This window comes from Pseudopipra pipra, chromosome 5 (assembly GCF_036250125.1).
Source record: "Pseudopipra pipra isolate bDixPip1 chromosome 5, bDixPip1.hap1, whole genome shotgun sequence".
In the NCBI taxonomy this organism is placed as follows: Eukaryota; Metazoa; Chordata; class Aves; order Passeriformes; family Pipridae; genus Pseudopipra; species Pseudopipra pipra.
Genome location: NC_087553.1, coordinates 30842162 through 30860974, shown reverse-complemented (window position 1 = coordinate 30860974; position 18813 = coordinate 30842162). Strand labels below are relative to the sequence as shown.

At 40.3% G+C, this 18813-nt stretch overlaps 1 protein-coding gene across 2 annotated transcripts in view; it reads right to left on the bottom strand.

Moving 5' to 3' along the window:
* EEA1 (early endosome antigen 1) overlaps positions 1 to 18610 on the bottom strand; it is a 74062-nt gene extending 55452 nt beyond the window's left edge. The window contains exons 1-3 of one of the 2 annotated variants that reach the window (XM_064655461.1): positions 18461 to 18610; positions 9872 to 9964; positions 7196 to 7318 (exon numbers count right to left, since the gene is read on the bottom strand). In XM_064655461.1, the coding sequence (XP_064511531.1) occupies positions 7196 to 7318; positions 9872 to 9964; positions 18461 to 18484 (240 nt within the window). In that variant the 5' untranslated portion in view covers positions 18485 to 18610. The remainder of the gene's footprint in view (positions 1 to 7195; positions 7319 to 9871; positions 9965 to 18460) is intronic. The other variant, XM_064655462.1, reaches the window with a different exon arrangement.
* Positions 18611 to 18813: the final 203 nt, after the last annotated feature.

Sequence of the window (18813 nt, the reverse complement as noted above, 5' to 3'; positions counted from 1 at the left end):
AATTACTTTGCATAAAGCAGAGCCACAGAGAAGTGAAAGGCACTTCATATTCTTCATTTAATAAAGGCAAAGATATCACTTACAGCCCCTTCAATGCTGCACTGTAACTCATAACTCCCTAACTGATTTTTCTAGTTGGGCTTTATCTTTCACTTTTTACAGGGAGAAAAGAGCCTAAAAGAAGTTAAATGATGATTACTTGTGTTTTATTTTTAGAAAGAGATCATCTTTTTATGAGGAAATGACAATTTATTGAATTCAAAGATTTTTACAGATGCCTGTCAGTTAACAGGAAAAAAAAATAAAACCACATGCACTAGTTTTTATCAGGAAAGAGTTCTTGAGATCACCACAGAATTTCTGAAGCAATACCAAGCAAGAATAGTAAAAAGAGAAGGCGTTCAACCCCAAACCCCATATACGTGAACAAACAAGCAACTAGGAGTCAGCACACAACTTAATGCTCTAATAGCCCCTGGCCCAGAGGTCAAGGCATTCCAACGAGAATGAGTGAGATGCTAAACTTCAAATTGCAATTCTGCAATCCCAAGGAAATGTTTCTCTTTCAGGTGGATGCCTATGAGCCACGCCCAGTATCAAGCGTCACCACAGCACTACACTGTTCATAGTGGAACAGGCCTTCCTCAGTGCAAAGACTCCAAAACATACGTGGAGTAGAACAAAAATTGCTATATAGAGGTTTTGTAGGAAATTATCTTGCCTCAGCTTGAGTTATAAGGCAAAATTTCACCAAAGACCTCAGACTCCATGGAAGCACCAGAAGCTTTTTTACCTGCCTTTCTCAAGATAAGACTTACAAATAAGCCCAAAGAAGAAAAAAGCTACTTTCCCCCTCTACTAGTTAAGACTTACTTTCAGGCTTGATAAAGTTAAGCTTCTCAGTGGTCTATTTCCTTAAAGGCATACGAGGTAAATGACTTCTTTCTGGTAACGTTAACATTCGTATGAATCATTAAGACAGCATTCTTCGGGAAGTCTGCCAGGATGCTAAAAGCAACATCGGAAGAAAACTCTTGCTACAAAAACTAGCAGGTTTGGGTTTGGGTTTGGGTTTTTTTGGTGGGTTGGGTTTTTTGGGATTCGTTGTTGTTGGTGGTGGTTTTTTTAATTGTACCAACATACCTTTCAGGACTATGTTGGGAGAACATTGGCCTACCACATTGAAACATATTGCCCAGCAGCAGCAGCATAGACCCACAGGCGGACAAGTACATAACCAGAACGACTGCAGACTACCCTAGAGATCTCCTAATCCTCACACTATTTTAAAACTGATTCAGAAATAGTTTATGTAACAGAAAAGTAATGGATAGGATTGAATGGATTCTGGTTTTTTGTCTTTTCCTTATATTACTCTGTAGGACTACTGGTGGTAGGATCGGCTGTGTAAAGTTTCAGCCTTTTCAGATTATTATCTTACTTTTAATGATTTTTTCAACAGGATGAAGGCTCCTAATTGAGATCTAAAAAAAAATAACTATTTACATGTAGATGTCTACTCCCCAATCACTATCAATGCAGAGCTATTCAACAGAGTTAATGGAGCAAGAAACTAGTGACCTGACTTAACAAATATGTATACCATAGGTAGGGTCAGTATAACAGCTACCAGGGCTCCATCATCGGTAACTGGAGCCTGAGATACCTACATACAGATGCATTAAATCTGTCTTCATCTGCCAACTGCTCCTTTTTTCCCCAGAGCTTTAATAAAATGGTCTTTGTAAAGCTAATATGAAATCTTGTCTTAAGTAATTAATGAATGAAAGCACAGTTTACTCAAAGTTCCTTTTTCACAAATTAAAACTGGAGTTATCTAGCAGAAAGATGACACCTCTTGAAGGACAGTCCCATGGGCAAAACAGTTTTTACAGGATGGAATTCAGATGAGCTCATGTCATCGGAATCCAAGAAATAAGGTACCCTTACCTAACTTTTAAAGCCACAGTCACAGCAACTCAGTTTCCTCCGTATTTTCTTGCAATATCTGATGACAGTGTAGTCAATCCTATTTTAATACTGCATAGAATTGAACAAGTGGTCCCATCTAGGCTTCTATGATTGCTGCTGATCTACAGCTGTGTGTGGTAGAGAGCCTTATAGCAAAAACAGTGCACACAGGGCTTGATTTACTAATGCAAACAGAGCTTCTGTAACATCTTGAATTTTTAATCTAGCAATTATGTCATAAGTCAAGCTTAAAGAACCGTGGAACTCCACTGTTTTCCACTGAGAAGTCAATTTTATTTCGCAAACGTTCTTCTTGGAAAATATTTAAGTACTGTGGTGAACAACGAAAAAAACCCCAACCCATGCCCCCAAAAAAACAAACCCCACACCACAGAATTTCAGTATAATTGATACTTTTACCATATGGAAAACATTCATGATTATTCTACCATATACATGCTATAGGAACAGCTTAGCCCAAACCAGTATGCACTTTAGCACACTTGGCATTCACATGACCAGGCTTTAAATTTAAATAGATTTGAGTATCTAAGTTTCATCATTGACCTTCCAGAAATAACAGGTCAGTACTCAAGGTTACAGCCTGTTTCCAGTGAGCTGCATGAACAAAAAGCCAATAGCAGTGATTCAAGCCCAGAGCTATAACACCTTCCAGCCGTGACCTGTGTTTGCCCATCTCTCAGATTCCAGACTTACATTAGCAACTCTCATGCAACTGTATTGGTACAATAAGCTGTATGTTGTGAATAAAGTCCAGCATGTTTAAAAATCTGAAAGTAAGCTCACCATTCATGGTTTTTTCCATTACAGGTGAACCTCCACAATCTTCCCCAATACTAGATACGCATATTCAGCAACATTTAAATAGTAAGTCTGAGCTAAAACTCAGATATTCTTCAGTTACACAGTGATTTAAAGACTGAAAGATTTTACAGGACAGAAGGTTAGAAACTCTATATACTTAGGGCCAGAAGGCAAAAACATACTGATATTGCAGAGCTGAAAGATGCATCAAGTAGTTTCTAGATTTTATTTCCCAAATATATATCAAAGCAATTAACTGAATCTTCAGGAAGTTCTCAGAGGCAGATTAAACTGTCTGCCTAGACAGCAAGGGCAAGACCACATTTCACAATTTGTTTCAGAATGCTTACATATTGATTAAAAGAAAATTATGAGATATTTTAAGTTAAAGAATAAATAAATTAGGTCACTCCCCAGGTCATTCCCCTTACATATTGTTGAAAGGACAATTGATATTTTTTCACTGTCTTTCACCAGAAAAAGCCCTTTCTTCTGCGTTTACGTAAACAGTAAGATGACAGTGGTTTCCTCAGATGACATCTTTATTTAATCACTAGCAAAGTAGGTAAAAATGTCTTGCAGTCCATTTCAATTTTACAAGTAAGTATTCACATTTCTGGACAAAGAGAACAATGGTATATTGCTAGTTTATTTTATACCAGACTGCAGAACTGATATCTTCCTGGAAAAACAGCTGGATTCCTCCTGAGAAGAACAGAATCCATATAATTTCTAGTTCAGTTCTCTTCTGGTTCTATTGCTATTCATGAGTAAATCGAAAACTCTGTCACCTACAAGACTACAATTTTGTCATGAATTAGAAATTCTAATCCAGTGGATTCTCTATTTCTTAAAGAAAAGTCACATCATGCAGCAAAGTCATATCAAATCAGTATCTCTAATTCTTCATTCTCTTAATAATATTCAGATGTTGCAGAAAGTTAATGTACTAATGTAGTTCAATCAATGATTTTTGTTCCTGTGCAAAGCAGACAAGTAGTGCTGAGGTGAAAACAGCCAGCACAATCTAATTTGAGAAGCAACTGAAAGAGAATAAAACATCAGCAGTAAAGCATTGACATGATGTTCTGTGCAAATACAGCCTGCAACATTCCAAGGGCATGCATAAAAACAGAAGATTCAATCAACTGCATCTACAATAAGACACAAGTAGGGAAAAAACACCATAAAGAATGAGGTTTTTTTAAAGACAGACATAAAAACCCCACATTTTTGCATAACCAGTATACCAATTTACACTATTGGCAATTCTGTTGTGAAAAGCCTATTCAGAAAACATCTTGCTTGTATTAGCCAAGAAATACATACTTACTAAACTTCTGGAAAGTTATGAAGACTACCCAAAAGAACTGCTTAAAAATTGCCCTAGATTTAGCTCAATGGTAGATAAGAAAACAGATATTAACAGCCTCTATATTCTAAACACTGCAGGGGTACCATACAGTGGTTGTTTTGGACGCCTCAGATAAAAACAGGACAGGAAGTCTCAAACTATGCCTCTATAACTGACTCACTGTTTAGATGTCCTGAACATCTAACAGAGACTGTCAGGAAGTGCTGGGCATGGTTTAGAAATGTATCATTGCTTTGGGAAAAAGAAAACAAAACAGAAGCCGCTACACAGCTTTTGTTATTGACACCACTGTATACTTGAAAACTGGGGAACAATGTTGGGGGACTTGGTGATGTGTGTGACTTCTATAAAGCATTTGTTTGGTTGAGTTGGCTATACATGGACAGACACTTGCCAACATTTTGATGGTTGTTCCTGCAGCTGAATAAGCCTTTGTCTTCTAAAGTAAGGGTTCATCAATGCCTGAGGGGCAAGGGAAAGTAATACACTGACATTTTCAGCAGTTATCATATGTTTCAATCCCTAGTTTGAAAAATGAGAGCTGCACAGAGAGCTGTTTAAGAAGATGACTATAAATCAGACTGGCGAGTGGCAAGAAACCATTCCTACAACAGGACACTGCAGGTGTGAAAAACAAGACCAACTCTAGATTTTGGATTTTTGTGGTGGCTCAAACCACTAGAAAATCTCACTGCATGGAGGACAAAGAGGAAGAACAAGAAGAAGAGAGGAGCAAATGATCTGACTTACTAAAATTTTCATCAGCAGGGAGGGTGTATCAGTGTTAGCAAAGAAACTATAGGCAAAAATTAAAGCAAAGTAGCAATGCTTTTGTTAACCAAGTAACAATTCTTCAGATCCCTCAAAGTGTAACAAACACTGGCCTTGCAACATATCCTATCTCCTTGCCTTAAGGAGAATGCACTGGCAAAAAAACTGAACTCGCAAGCTTCTTCAGTGCTGTTTCCAATAAAATACCTTTGAACTTTTCCCAGTAGTATTCACAAGCAATAAAGCTAAACACCAGTTTAAGTAAGCCAAACCCAGCAACGTTTTATATCTGCTACACAAGATGACACTGACAACATTATATCATTGTTATAATGCTGTCCCAGGAACAACAAATATTGAATGAAGGGTGACAACCTGGCTGTGTTGCTGTTTCAATGTGTTCGCTACAAATGCAAACTATTATTTTCCATCAGCAAACAATCGGTTTCTCAGTAGTCAAGTATTTGAAAGTTTTCATACTAGCATTGACGACAGCAATTAACAGAATTCTCCACTTTTTCAATTCTTCTAGGCATGCTGATATAATAAAAGATCAAACTAGGAAAAAAATACATTTATATTTGTTGTCTTTGTTTCTCACCCCTTACAGATATTTACTGAACCACTGTACAAAGAAACACAACTTTAACAAGAGGAAACAGCAACAGCCAGAAACAACTGAATTTGTATTTCATGTGCTACGCTCAATACACAAGTTTTATCAAGTTAAAAAAATGTAATCAGTTGTTGATAAGTGAAAAAACAAAAACTTAAGGTGGGCAAGAACCCTGCAGTCATCTCCATAAAATTATGCAAAGCCCAACCAGCTTAAATAAAACAGTAATTTCTTCAGGTAATCAAACCATCTCTGATGGTTCCACAATCTACTGACACCATTGCATCAGAATGCCACAGCTTATTCAAGTACAGCACCTTACATTGTGACCAGACGATAAAGAAAGTAAAAAGCTGACTTGACTACAACAGAACACTACAGATGGTCTCTGCTTCAACAAGATGCAGTGAGGAGCCAATCAAAAGCCATACTCCAGTTGTCCTGGCTCTGAGGAGGTCCCACACCACTTCAGGAGAGCAACACAGGCCAGTTTTAGCACAGATCCTCCTCACTTTAACAGGTGATCTTTCACCCTTAAAATGACATCTCAAGTTAACACTAGAATAATCAATGTACTGATGGCTTTCATCGTCTATCAGAATAACGTCTCACAATTTGAAGTTCTCCTTTCAAAACTATAACGCAAATATACATCAAGTATAGGGAAGGAGAAAAGCACTACTTAGCAAATGTTTACAACAACAAACACAATAAAATCATGTCATACACACAATCTAGAATAAACACTTCGATTTCAAAACTCAGAAAAAGTAACATTGGCAGAAAGAATGCAAAACTTCATCTCTACACAAACCCAGCTGCCTGCCCCCAGAAGTCAAATCTACTCACTGAAGGTTCACAGCAGAAAAATATCAGATAGCTTTGTGCAGCTGGAGGCTGTTAACTTAAAGAATTTAAATTCTTCCAGTTGTGCAGTGTAAAACCACACACTTTGTTTTAATTGTGTGGTTTTACACTCCACAACTGGAAGAATTTAGAAATGCACTACAATTTATGTCTATTAACTGAAACAACCTTTGCATTTTCTTGGGGGTATAAAAATTCCAATAAGATTATGTATTAAAAATTTAGTTTTATAATTATTTTTATTATGTTGCTGCAATATAAACATGTTCAAGAAGAGAAGCTTCTGAGATTTCACATTTCTGTCCTCTGTTCTTTTACCCAATGTACCTATCTTGCAGTAGAAATCTGCTTTAAAAAGTTAACTAGTAAGAGCTCAAAACATTTCTTTTCACAAAGGATGTGCAAGATCCAACACCATGTTTATCATGATACTGAGTCTTATGTGAAATAAATCAAACAAGGAAACAATCTTATTTACAAGGAAATCAAGCAAAAGCTGTTAAAAAAAAAAGCATATATCAGTGACTGCAAGTCTTCCAATACTGCAAATGTCTCATGTGACAGAAAACTGCAAACCAGAAAGCTAGACAAAGATTAATTCTTCTGCTGAATGTATACTTTGGAATCATGCATAAGAGATCAAATTATGTTTAAGCAAGAAATCAAAAGAAACAATTTAAAAAGCTAACACCCAAGCCACAAGAAAAGATGTAGATTCATTTAAAGCAGCCCATTACCAAAGGTATTGAAACAAAATAAACAAGACCCACACTAATATCTGGGAGGTCACGAAGCTCCTGTCTTCCTTCTGTCTCAGTGTGCTCACTCTTGTAATGTTCAGACAGATCAGTAGGAGTTACACACACTTTCATACATAGTGGACAGATGAAGCCCTGTGAAATGTATATTTGTTTTTAAGAAACTAATAAAGACCAAAAAAAAAAAAGCAGATCTGGAATCAGAAGTTCAAATTCTTATGCTGAAAGTTCTCTACAATCAAAAGCAAAGTCTGTTTTCCTTTCAGAAAGATAGCTTTTGTAAACATATAATACTACAGAGAAAGCAAGAAGGAACAGTTATTAAGGACAAAATAATAAACAAATCTAAAACATGCCTTAAAAGCTAGCACCATGCTAGCTATGTGCTTTCTTGACACTCTTGTTACCCCGTTCACGTGACAGACAAATAAGCTGTGTAACAATTTGTGAAAGGAGCATTACTGGGTACATCCATCATGAGGTTTCCCATAAGGGTGTTCAGATGTTTTACAGAGAGAGGTAACGGTGGTGTGGTGAGGTTGCAGAAATACCTCTATAAATTAAAAAGCAAGTTTGCAACAGCAGCAGGTGAGGCTGAGGCAAACCTGCCTAGCTAATGCAGCCACATTACACCAAGAAAAGCATAATCTCACTGGTAGACTCACTGCAAGCATGGAGTATTTAGCAGATAGAGTTGCACTGGGACCTAAGCTACAAAGGTAGGACAGACTCAAATATTTCCTCCTTGGGCACATTGCACAGTGAAGAAAAGACGTATCTAGACTTGATTACGAGTCTGTGTGTGACCTGAAGTGCTGACGTGGCCACAGATCGGACTTAAACAAATTTTCACCTCTTCTTGAGCAGTTTGAATTCTCCCCACTCCTTTTGTTTCATTCCACAATTCTCAAAAATCAGGATTTATCTCAACCAGGCTTGAGGAGGTAGAAAACATATGAAGCTGCACAGATCTAATGTTTATTCTTCATTTGAATCTTGAAGCAATACAAATTTAGAAAATCTAGCCAAGAAATTGGAGTGAAAACAAGTTAATAGATTTCTGACTACATAATGCTGGAGAACCAAGTGGGAACATAATGATAAAACAAAGAGCGAACATTCTGCAGAGACCAACTATGGTGCTACTGAAGAGAAGCTCCAAGAGAGACACCACCTCAAGTCAGCTGTGCAGGAAAAGGAAGACCCACAGAAAGATTCGAGTTGCATGCTGTAATGCAAGAATCTGAGGAGAATAAAAACCCATCACTAAGTGCAGAGCTCAGTTTGAAACAGACTTTGAACTTCTTTGCTAAGGATAACACCCAAATTGTAACTAATGCAACAAATGGTGGGATTATTGACAACCAAAAGATACTTTTTCTTGTTATACATGCATAACAACCAAGAGTGACAAAGCAGTTTTTGGTCTGACCCAATTTTGTTTCAGTAGCAAGAAAAGCCAATGGGGCAATAGTGCAGGCACAACACCACTTTGAAATCTCATCTGATGTTAAGAAAATACTGCTGCACTAGTATTGAGGTACCTTGTGACACCCACAAGCTGTACAGTCAGCAATCTTGCAGTCATGTTAACAGAATTGTACAGTTTTAGCCAAACTTTGGAAAGAAGCAACTATCTCATTGCACATTTTCATGCCTTAATTAACTACAAAAGTATAAAGATTTTAGTCTGCAGTTTAGGAATATTTATTTGCTTCAGGGATGGCTGAATATGCATACAAAACAGATCTAGACTAAAAAATGTGTGACATGTACAACATGCAGCAAAATATTAAGGGATGTCTGATTACACTGACTGCAATAAGGCTTCAAGAAATAAGAAATAAGCAGATGCATAGATGGAAGGAGATCAGGATTTTAAAGAGCCCAGTGAAAGTTACTCTTATCTCTTATTATAGCCCAAACAGGAGTATTTGAATTGTCACACACTTTATTCAGCATAAGAAAGGGTACTTCGCTGCCTTTAATGCTGTAATAGGAGTACTTAACCTTGCACTGTAGTTGCATGCTAAGCTCAAAACATTTTCATGTCATCAGGCTACATTAGCACAAACTAGCTTCAACAGCCAGTGAAGTCAGTTCGCATTTTTCAGAGTTAATATTTGACAACACCATAAATCTAAAGACATTATAATGTGGGACTGAAGCAAGAATAACAACTTATTCTGCTGATTAAGTATGGCATACAGCATATAAAAAACTGATAGGATTTACACGTGGTAGATTCAACATCAACACCAAACAAAACCCAGTGTATTTGATATTTCACAAGAAGGACAAGGTTTCCAGTATACATTACAGCTTAGCAGAAGCAAGGTGAAAATGGAGTTAAGCCTCGTTTTTTTCAGCTCTCATAAAAGTTTTACTAACAAGGAGTCTTAAGCTTACATCTCATTGCTTTTAATTTCAATAATTCATCTCTAGAACTACAGGAAGGATTGCTCGCAACAAATTGATAAGCCTAATTAATAGTTACATATAAATATAGCCTAGCCTTCCTTTTTTTATTTAAATAAGAGACAATTTTTAGAAGATGACACTTGCAAGTATTTATTTAGTACAGCTGTTATTTAGGAAGGGCATCAAAGGTTACTCATAACAGGTTCATGCAGCAGAGAACCAGCAACCAAGGTTTAAAACGCCAGCCCTGCGTATGGTGCACGGTACCTCAGAGGAGCCTTCATTGTTCACATCCACAGCATTTCCAGGTGTGGCAGATGAATCCGAATCTGAGCTCTGAGACCCACCTCTGCCTGGAGTCTGAAATAGATGGGAAAGAGAAAAATGAGTGTCTACATTTCAATATTTTATAAATATTAATAACGCATAGTATCAATCCTATACAAAGGCCTCTCTTCTGCTTGCTGGAATACAGAAGTATTTTCCCTTCACAACAGTAATGAAGCGAACAAGCTGACAAGCAATTATACAATTTTCAGCACAACACTTAACAAAAGCTTTTACCCAAGACTCTCCATACACAAAAGGACAAGCAGACACCATAAGCAAAGGCCAGGATTTTAAACCCTTTCCTCTCATGAATGCTCAACGCAAAACAAAAAATCTGGCTAAACTCTGCCCTTGTATCACTCTTGCTCATGTTAAATTAGGTCTCTATATCCTATAGGAAAACACTAGAAATTACAATCTAAAAAGTTTCAGAAGTATTAAACCAGTATCACACTACTTTCTGATAACTTGTCTACAACCTGAACAAGCCTTTAAGTATTTGAAAGACAGAAAACTAAAGTGTGAGGACCCTGCTGATTCAACAAGCATACAAGCAGGTACACTGCCTTATTTCGAAAAAAATTAAAATAATAATCAAGTCTCTGGTAAAGTTAAAACCTGTTAATCAGTAAGACAACCTATAAAGATATACTTTTGTGAATATGCTGAAAATCAAAACAACAGTATTGATTTGAAACTATAGGTTTAGATTAAAAAAGCAAATAAATTTTAAATACTATATGATTCAAAATCCAAGTAAATGGATTGTATCTTATAATCCTTATTTAACTATAACTTCGATTTAAATTTCGTTTAACTTCTACTCATCTCCAGAACGTCACTGCTTGACTGATGGCAGAAGAGTTAGCATTCTCAAAGCAAACATCAGACATTATCTTAATACAGATATGCAATTACAGTTTCAACAAACAAAAAGTTCATTATCTAATTCCCTTACAACAAATGGGATGAAGTAATGCTACCGCTGTATTTTAGCCCATCTGAAAATACATGTAATTCTATAAAGGATTTTATATTTTAATATAGGAGGAATAAAGATAAAGAATTTAAATATATAGATTGAAATAGCTTTAGTTATAGATAAATAGCTTTAGTTTCCAGATCTTGGTGTCTCCAAAATCTTACTTGGTTTGGAATTTTCTTGTTCAAATATATCCTTTTCTTGAAGACAAATCTGATATCTAACCTTTTATAAGACATCTGCAGCACACATGCTTTTCCATACTTTGAAAATTAAGTACATTTTCCTGCTTTGTTTTAAAAAGAATGTTCTATTTTCAACTTTCATAAAGATAACACCTTTTTATTACTAATTAAATAAAAAAAAATGTAATAAAATGTTAAATTTACTGATGAAGGACTTAATTCCCAGTGAGATCTATTTCAGTTTTAGAAAGGCCCTGAAGACTGGCCAAAGGGAAGAGGGGAGGAGTGAAGCAACAACCTATGGGGCCTGGTGACACTGAAAGAAGACAACCGTTTCTCATTCCAGCTTTCTCTGAGGTCGTCATTTAAGTCATCAACATGTGGTGTTTTTCCTAGTTCATGTCTTTTTCATTTTAGCTGTTTTATATTTCTAAAGAAAATATGAACGCATAGTTTCCTTCTAGTACAGCGTACAAAAGCGATAGGCAAAGTGATGCAAGCTCTGCAACTTGGTAACAGGAGATGCAAAAAAGGGGGTAAGCAGAGATACAACACACATGGCAAAACACATCAAAGTGAAGGCATTGGTTAGTATTCTCCTCCCGGTCACTGATACAGACAGCAAACAAGGCACATCCCAGCATGGACCACAGGTGCACACTCATCGAGTTTCCATGTGATATCAAACTGGGAGGACTAGCTGATACACTCAAGGGCAACTCTGCCACTCAGGGAAACCTAGATGGGCTGGAAGAATAGGCCATTGGGAATCTCATGCCACTCAACAGGGACAAATGCAGAGTCCTGTGCCAGGGAAGGAAAAGACCTGGCAGCAACAGAGGCCTCCCTGCTGAAAAGGTCACTGGCCTCGTGTCAGACAGCAAGCTAAACAGGAGCCAGCAGCATGCCCTGGCAGCAGAGAGGGACAGCAGAACCCTGGACTGTGTTAACAGGAGCCCAGCCAACCAACCAAGGGAAGCGATCACCCCCCACTGGCCAGCACCCATTGGACCATGTCAAGTTGCTGCATCCAGTTTCGACTCTCCCAGTCCAAGGAGAACACTGATAAACCAGAGTGAGTCCAGGAAAATGCCACCAGGACACCTGGAGATGGAGTATCTGCCCCATGAGAGAGGCTGAGGGAACAGGGCTGGCTCAGCCTGGAGCAGAGACAGCTTTGGGAGGGCGAAGCAGCAGCCACACTACCACCTCTTGAGGAGGCCATCAAAAGCAGAAGCCAGGCTGGTTCGAGCAGAACACAGTGGGAGGATCAGACACAGAACTGAAATGAGAGGTTCCACTGGATGTAAAAAACAGATTTTCCAGCATGAGGCCAGGCCTAAGCAGCCTGCTCCTGACCTCCAAGCTGGTCCTGCTCGCAGCAGGAGCTTAGACTAGAGAGCTCCTGAGTTCCCTTCACGCCCAAATTGTTCTGTGGCCTATGAAGTGCTGCTCATAGAAACACACATGTTGCAGGAAAGCTTTGAAATACAAGTTTAGTAACTCCATTAATGAAGATGTGGATTGTGTGCATTGACAGTCAGAATAATATCTAAAACAATTGGTAATGTGTAGCCAAGTTTCCCAGTAAGACAGCAAAGTTAGAATATTGCATCTAATGTTATAACCGATTTTCTTTATTTTATACAGTTCAGAAGTTCCTTTCCATGCAATGCATAAACCACAACCATGCAACCCAGCAGTAAGGCTCACTTGTGAATCCACTTTGTTCAAGAACAAAGAATCCAAAGAAGATGCAAACACACATACGTCTACATAAGGGAAAATTAAGAGGTCAGTGTCAAAGCTTTCTTCCATGAAGGAGATGAACTTTCATGATATAAGAATAAATTTTTTATTGAGAGGAACTTTTAAAAATGCTTTAGAAATTTGAAAAATCAAAAGGCTTTTGTATGGTAGTTAGCCATGGTGGCCAGAAAACTTGGACCCCTGTCTGTCCCAGCACCTACATGCACAAGTGAAATGGGATGTTTTGAAATGAAGGAAGTGTCAGCATTAACAGATAAGCATGTCTTTACTAATGCTTTACATGAAATGGAAGTCTTTTGTTTCACCCTTCATCTCCAAAAACTGAAGAATGTGCCTTCACGTAGCCTTGGACAGAGACAAGAGAGCAGGGACAACCTGAATAGAACTTGATAACCTGGGCAATGGCAATAAGAGATGGTCAAACTCTCTTTAGACAGGCAGCATATACCTCCTCTTTTGCAATACCTGAGCAGATGCTTTCAGCACACCTAACGAATCATTTCGTACCAAACCCAAGAATCTTCTGAGACAATTAACACAGTATTTTCTTCACCTCATAACTCCCTATACAACGCTGCTGTACATTGTTAATCACCTATCCCATTTCATACCAGAGCTGACTGCATTTTGCAGTGGGATTTGCGTATTAAGTTCTGCCAGTTCTAGCACTACAAATTCGAGATTATTACAACCTCCAGGATGCAAGTTCTTATATTAAAAGTACACAGTTATTACTATATGCTTGATTAAAGTATTTGCTTTATGAAACACTTCAGACATGCTATAATCACACTAATAAGCACTGCATGGCATGTCTTATTGCATGCATTATATGACAGAAATTATTACACAATACAGGTAAAATCCTTTTAACCTTTCAAAAAACAACGTGTACTCTTCAAAAAAGAAAGCATAATTCCAAGCTAGATTTAGAAAGCCTAGTACAAATAGGTGGCATTTTCTGATGAGTGCTAGGCACCGGAAAGAAGGGTGGGAAGGAAAGATGTCATTAAGTAACTTCCAAGTTGCAGTCCATAGCTCCCATTTGCAAAGTATACAGAGTAGCAAGGAAAAAAAAAAAAAAAAACAACAAACAAACAAACAAAAAAACCCCCAGAAAATCGAAATGATGTTATGGAAGCCAAGACCAAAGATCCAATTAACTTATCTTTCAAGGCTGTAATGTAATTTAAACATCCTTCACCATTCAAATAAAGAATGGAAGATTGGGAATGTTTTTTTTTAATTGATCATCACATCATCAAATTGGTTCACACACAGGGTTAAGCTACGCTCACATACCACTGTTATATCATATTCCACTAAAAAAAAAAAAAAATCACAACACATTGAACAACTTGGACTATGTAATCTAAGGAAAGACTCAGAATGACACTCTTTGTTTTCAGATGGCCTATACAGGTGAGCAAATAAATGACTTATTAATCCCATAGAAAATTTCTACACAGGCTTCTGTAATATGTACTTTTACAAAATTAACATTTGACCCCTGAAGTCATACCTGGAGCTGAAAGACTGATGCAAAATTAGTCTTTGATCCAGCATATTTCTCTCCTAGCTTTCTGAGTTCATTTGTTTACTTTGCAAAGAAACATGTTTCTACTACTAGCACTACAGTTGTACAAGTAATATGCTAAACTTCATAATGCCATTCTCTGTGTTTCCTCAAAACTGCAAGCTAATAAAAAGAAACATCATTAACAACAAAAAGGATGACAACGATTGCAGCTTGTTTTCTGAAAAGGAATAGAAAATTATATAATGAATGAGTTGAGTTTAAGCTTTAAAATGACTGATAATAAATATGGGTCACTACCATGTCATTTTTGCATATTCATTTATCTGTCTATAGCCACATTCCTTTCAGTTATGATACTCTTTTCACCAGTTTTAAATTCAGAATAAATTAAAACCTTTGAAAAAATATGAAAAGCCTTGAGAAAATGTGAACAAATATGGACTTAAACAGTTTGCCCAGCACAGATTTAAATATAAAATAAAGGTACTAGTACAACCATAAAAACGTCCTGAAGCAACAAGCAAAACACAAGAATGAGAAGGTAAGAAGGCCAAAGCCTTGTTATCAAACAACTCTCAGTGCTAGAAACAAGGTAACCTGCAATACAGAACATTAATATCATTTACTTCTAAAGAAGTGTGATGCTACTTTATGACTCTGTAAAATTAAGTTACTCCTGACTTCACAGGGCATAAAGCCTTTCTTTCCCATCGTACCATCAGTTTCACAAAAGTAGACCTTGTGCCCAAGAATGGGCACACGTGCTCCCTCTGATTCCTCAGGAGAGGGTACAAGCACAGCTGCAGTTCAGCATTCATCCAAGTAAATATGCTATCTAGCAAGCCCGGCAATTATAAATGTAAAAAGCAAATTATACATAAGGCATGAGATGCAATGCATCCCAGACAAGCAAATATATCTGTTCCCAAGCTTGGAGTAAGAGAAAGGTGACTGTACTACCTGAACTACAGAAACACCTGCAAATTCCTGTTCTCCCCCAAGACCCCAAGATCTCGAGACCAAGAACTCGAACATTAGTTAGAAACAGAGAGCAAAAGAAACTTACCACTCAAACACAGCACAGTTGTCAACAGTTGTAGACATCCAGTTAAATACAAAGAATGAAGATAAAAACTAATGTAAACAGTAGTCACACTGGCCCAGTAGATGAGTCCTCACTTAAAAACATGAGCAATGGGAAGAAGGCTCAGAAGGAGGTCAAAGTAATCAGTTTTGCATCAGCTGAAAATAAATGCCTCCTCCTTGGAAATACAAAAAGTGAGCTCTGCTTTAACAAGCCAGAGGCAACAGCCACTGGCCCGCTAGAGATGAACAACGGAGAGAGGACACAATGCCCACAAAGGGCATTCAGATTTAAATAAAGAAAAGACAGCTCTCCAAGGAATCCACTGACAAAAATCAAACTCTCTGAGCAGGAAAATTGTGCCTCAGACATTCCACACAGATTTGGGAATATCCACACAGACCTTTTGGGAAAGACCACCTTTTTCTAGATCAGCATGACGAACAACGCATGAAACAAAGAAGTTGCAAGAATGAATGAAAGAGGGTTTTATGGTGCAAATGTACAAAACAGATGGATCCCTGAGATGTCACATTGAAAACATACATAAAATTTAGAAACAGCTTTTATAAGGAAAGGACCTAAAAGGAGGATCTAATTGAAGACCACATGGAGATACTAACTTCAAAAACTAAATGAGCAATGCTAAACATATAATACTTTCTATTTTGAAAATATGCCATTCAAATTCACTGTGAAGACACTTTTAAAAACAGCAATTACAACTGTGGAAGAAAAAAAAGGTGATCCAGGTACAGAAGCAGTACATCTGATGTTTCAAAAGTTCAGGAACCAGAATTTCAAACAAGTAACTAAAACTATAAACCATATCTTTGTACCTGTTATCCTTCTTGACAGCCAACTGAGTTATAAAAAAAACAAATGTAATAAAGAATTCCTTTTTTAAAAACCATTCTTTCACAAGTTATATCACCAGTAATGACTAGCTCTTGGACTAGGAAGGATGGCATCCCCTATAATCAAATAATAAACCAAACAGATATATAAGAAATGATGTTTCAGTGCCTGTAAGGCAGGGGGTTCTTTGCCAGATGATGCACAAAGAAAAGGGTCAAGAGCAGGTTTCTTAGCCTTCAAATTACTGCATGAGACACATGAAAGATTTGAATAATTATGTTCTTTATGGAAATATCTGACAGCTCCCAGAAGTTCACTTTTAATACCAAAGCAGAGCAGAAGCATTTTTCAAGGCTTGCCAACCAGATTGTAAGTCAAAAAGGTATGTATGTATGAGGTTGTGCTTGCAATCACTACTTTTACAAAATGCCTACTGCCTCTTTTAATAAGAGGTGAATTTTTAAAAGCATAGTTATTTTCACCAAGTAAAAGATTAACACCTTTAAAAATCTTGGCATTTCTCTATTTCATTTTTGGGCAGGAAAAAGTCTGTTTCACCTTTGTTGACAATTAGCTCTGCGGTAATCCTGTAATTTTCAGGAACAACTGAAGAATAGTTATTTGTTCAAACTTTTCAGAAAAGATGTCTGTTTCTAACACATAAAAATTTTCACACCAACTATTAGATTTTTATAGAAAGTGTTTAGCTGTATTTTATACTTGGGGCAAACATCCTCTGGCACTGCATCAAGTTTCTTCGTCTTTCACAGAAGCTTTCCTCGACGGCCTCTCAGAATCAATAAACATCCAGTTACCTACTGCCAATATTTAATTAGGTCGGCATTAAGTTTCCCTGCTTGTTAGCAGAGCTTCCCATCAAACTTAAGGAAGGAAGTTCTTCCTTGTAAACACGAAGCTCCAAATAGGCCAAGATCTTCACCTGCTCAGGGTCTAGGACCAAAAAAAGCTGGCAACATGCTTACTTTATTCCCCTATATTAACTCTCATTCTTGTAGCAATGCTTCCTCGCATGGCAGATAAGGAAAGCATGCCAGCCTTTCCAATGAAACACCCTTTCACAGAGGTGTTAGGCAGACAGTACGCTTTGGAAGCAACACTAGACAAAACGGGGCGAGCAGCCGGTTTCTCCTCTATCCATGAGCGCCTCCTGCATGACACCGGCACCGCTCTCCCGCGGTGCGGATGTGCAGCTCTGCCTGCCCACCGCCGGCGTGACTCAACCCTTTTCGGTGCATTCCCCAGCCGAGAGCCCGCGGTGACGGACTCCTGTAGCCGGAGCCAGCCGGCACCTGCCCCGCGCCAGCGCCTCCCCGGCAGCTCCCGCCCGAGCCGCAGGCGAACCGCAAGGCGACTGGCACCGCCGCGGGGATGCGCGGGGATCCGGGAAGGCGAGAAGGGTTTCGTAAACCAGTGTCACAACTTGGCTTTCCGAGCCAGGCAGAGGTGCCGGAAAAGCCGGTTCCTTAAACACGGCAAACAGGCGGACGGTGGCGGCCGGGCTGGCTCTCGGCGTTACGAGCCTGCCGGCCCCGCGGGGGAATCACGGCGGGTCCCCGCGGCGGCTCTCCCCGGGCTGGGCTTCCCCCGACCCTGCCCTGTGCGCTGGCGGCCGCAGCCGCGGCGACGGGCACTGGCGGCGGGCAGAGACGCCGCCGCGCTGCGGGAAGGGAAGGAGTCACGCCGGGGCAGGGCCGCCTTGCGCCCTTCCGACAGGCCTGGCCGCGGGAGCCCGCCCGTCAACAGCGCCTCCGCCCAGCCCGGGGGGCGACACCGCCCCCAGCCGGGACCACGGGCCCGGCCCGTCGGGGCTCGGGCCGTCCCCCGGCGAGGGGGCGGGGGCGGACAAGCTCACGGCCTTCCCGGCCGCCACGGCCCTACCCCGCACCCTGCGCCGCAGCACGGGCCGGGCCGGGGGCTCCGGCTCCGCCGCGGGAAGCGCGGCCCCGATCCCGGCCAGCCCCAGGAAGCGGCACCTCCACGGCACGGAGGGGCAGGGCAGGGCAGGGCAGGGCACGGCAGGGCACGGCACGGCACGGCACGGCACGGCACACCGCCCTCGCCGCTGGGGCGGGTCTCGCTGCCTTACCCGCTGCAGAATCCGCCTGAACATGGTGGCAGAGCGCGGATGCCGCCGGGCGGCCTCGGCCAGGCCGAAGGGAAGCCGCGGGGCCCCGCGCAGCGCCGCCCCCGCCCCGCAGGAGCCCGGTGCGGCCCGCTCGCCCCGTGACAGCCGCCGCGGCCGGGGAGGCGGGGCCGCCGCCGCGCCGCGCCCCGCCCCGGGGAGGGACGGGCCCCGTGGGGACGGGGCTGCGGCCGCCGCCCGGCCCCGGGGAGCCGGGGGAAGGGAAACCGGGTAGAGAGGTGTAGGGGGCGCCGGGCGGCGGGGGCTGCCCCGCGGGACGGGATGGGGTCTGTGCCCGATGGCCTCGCGGGAGCTCG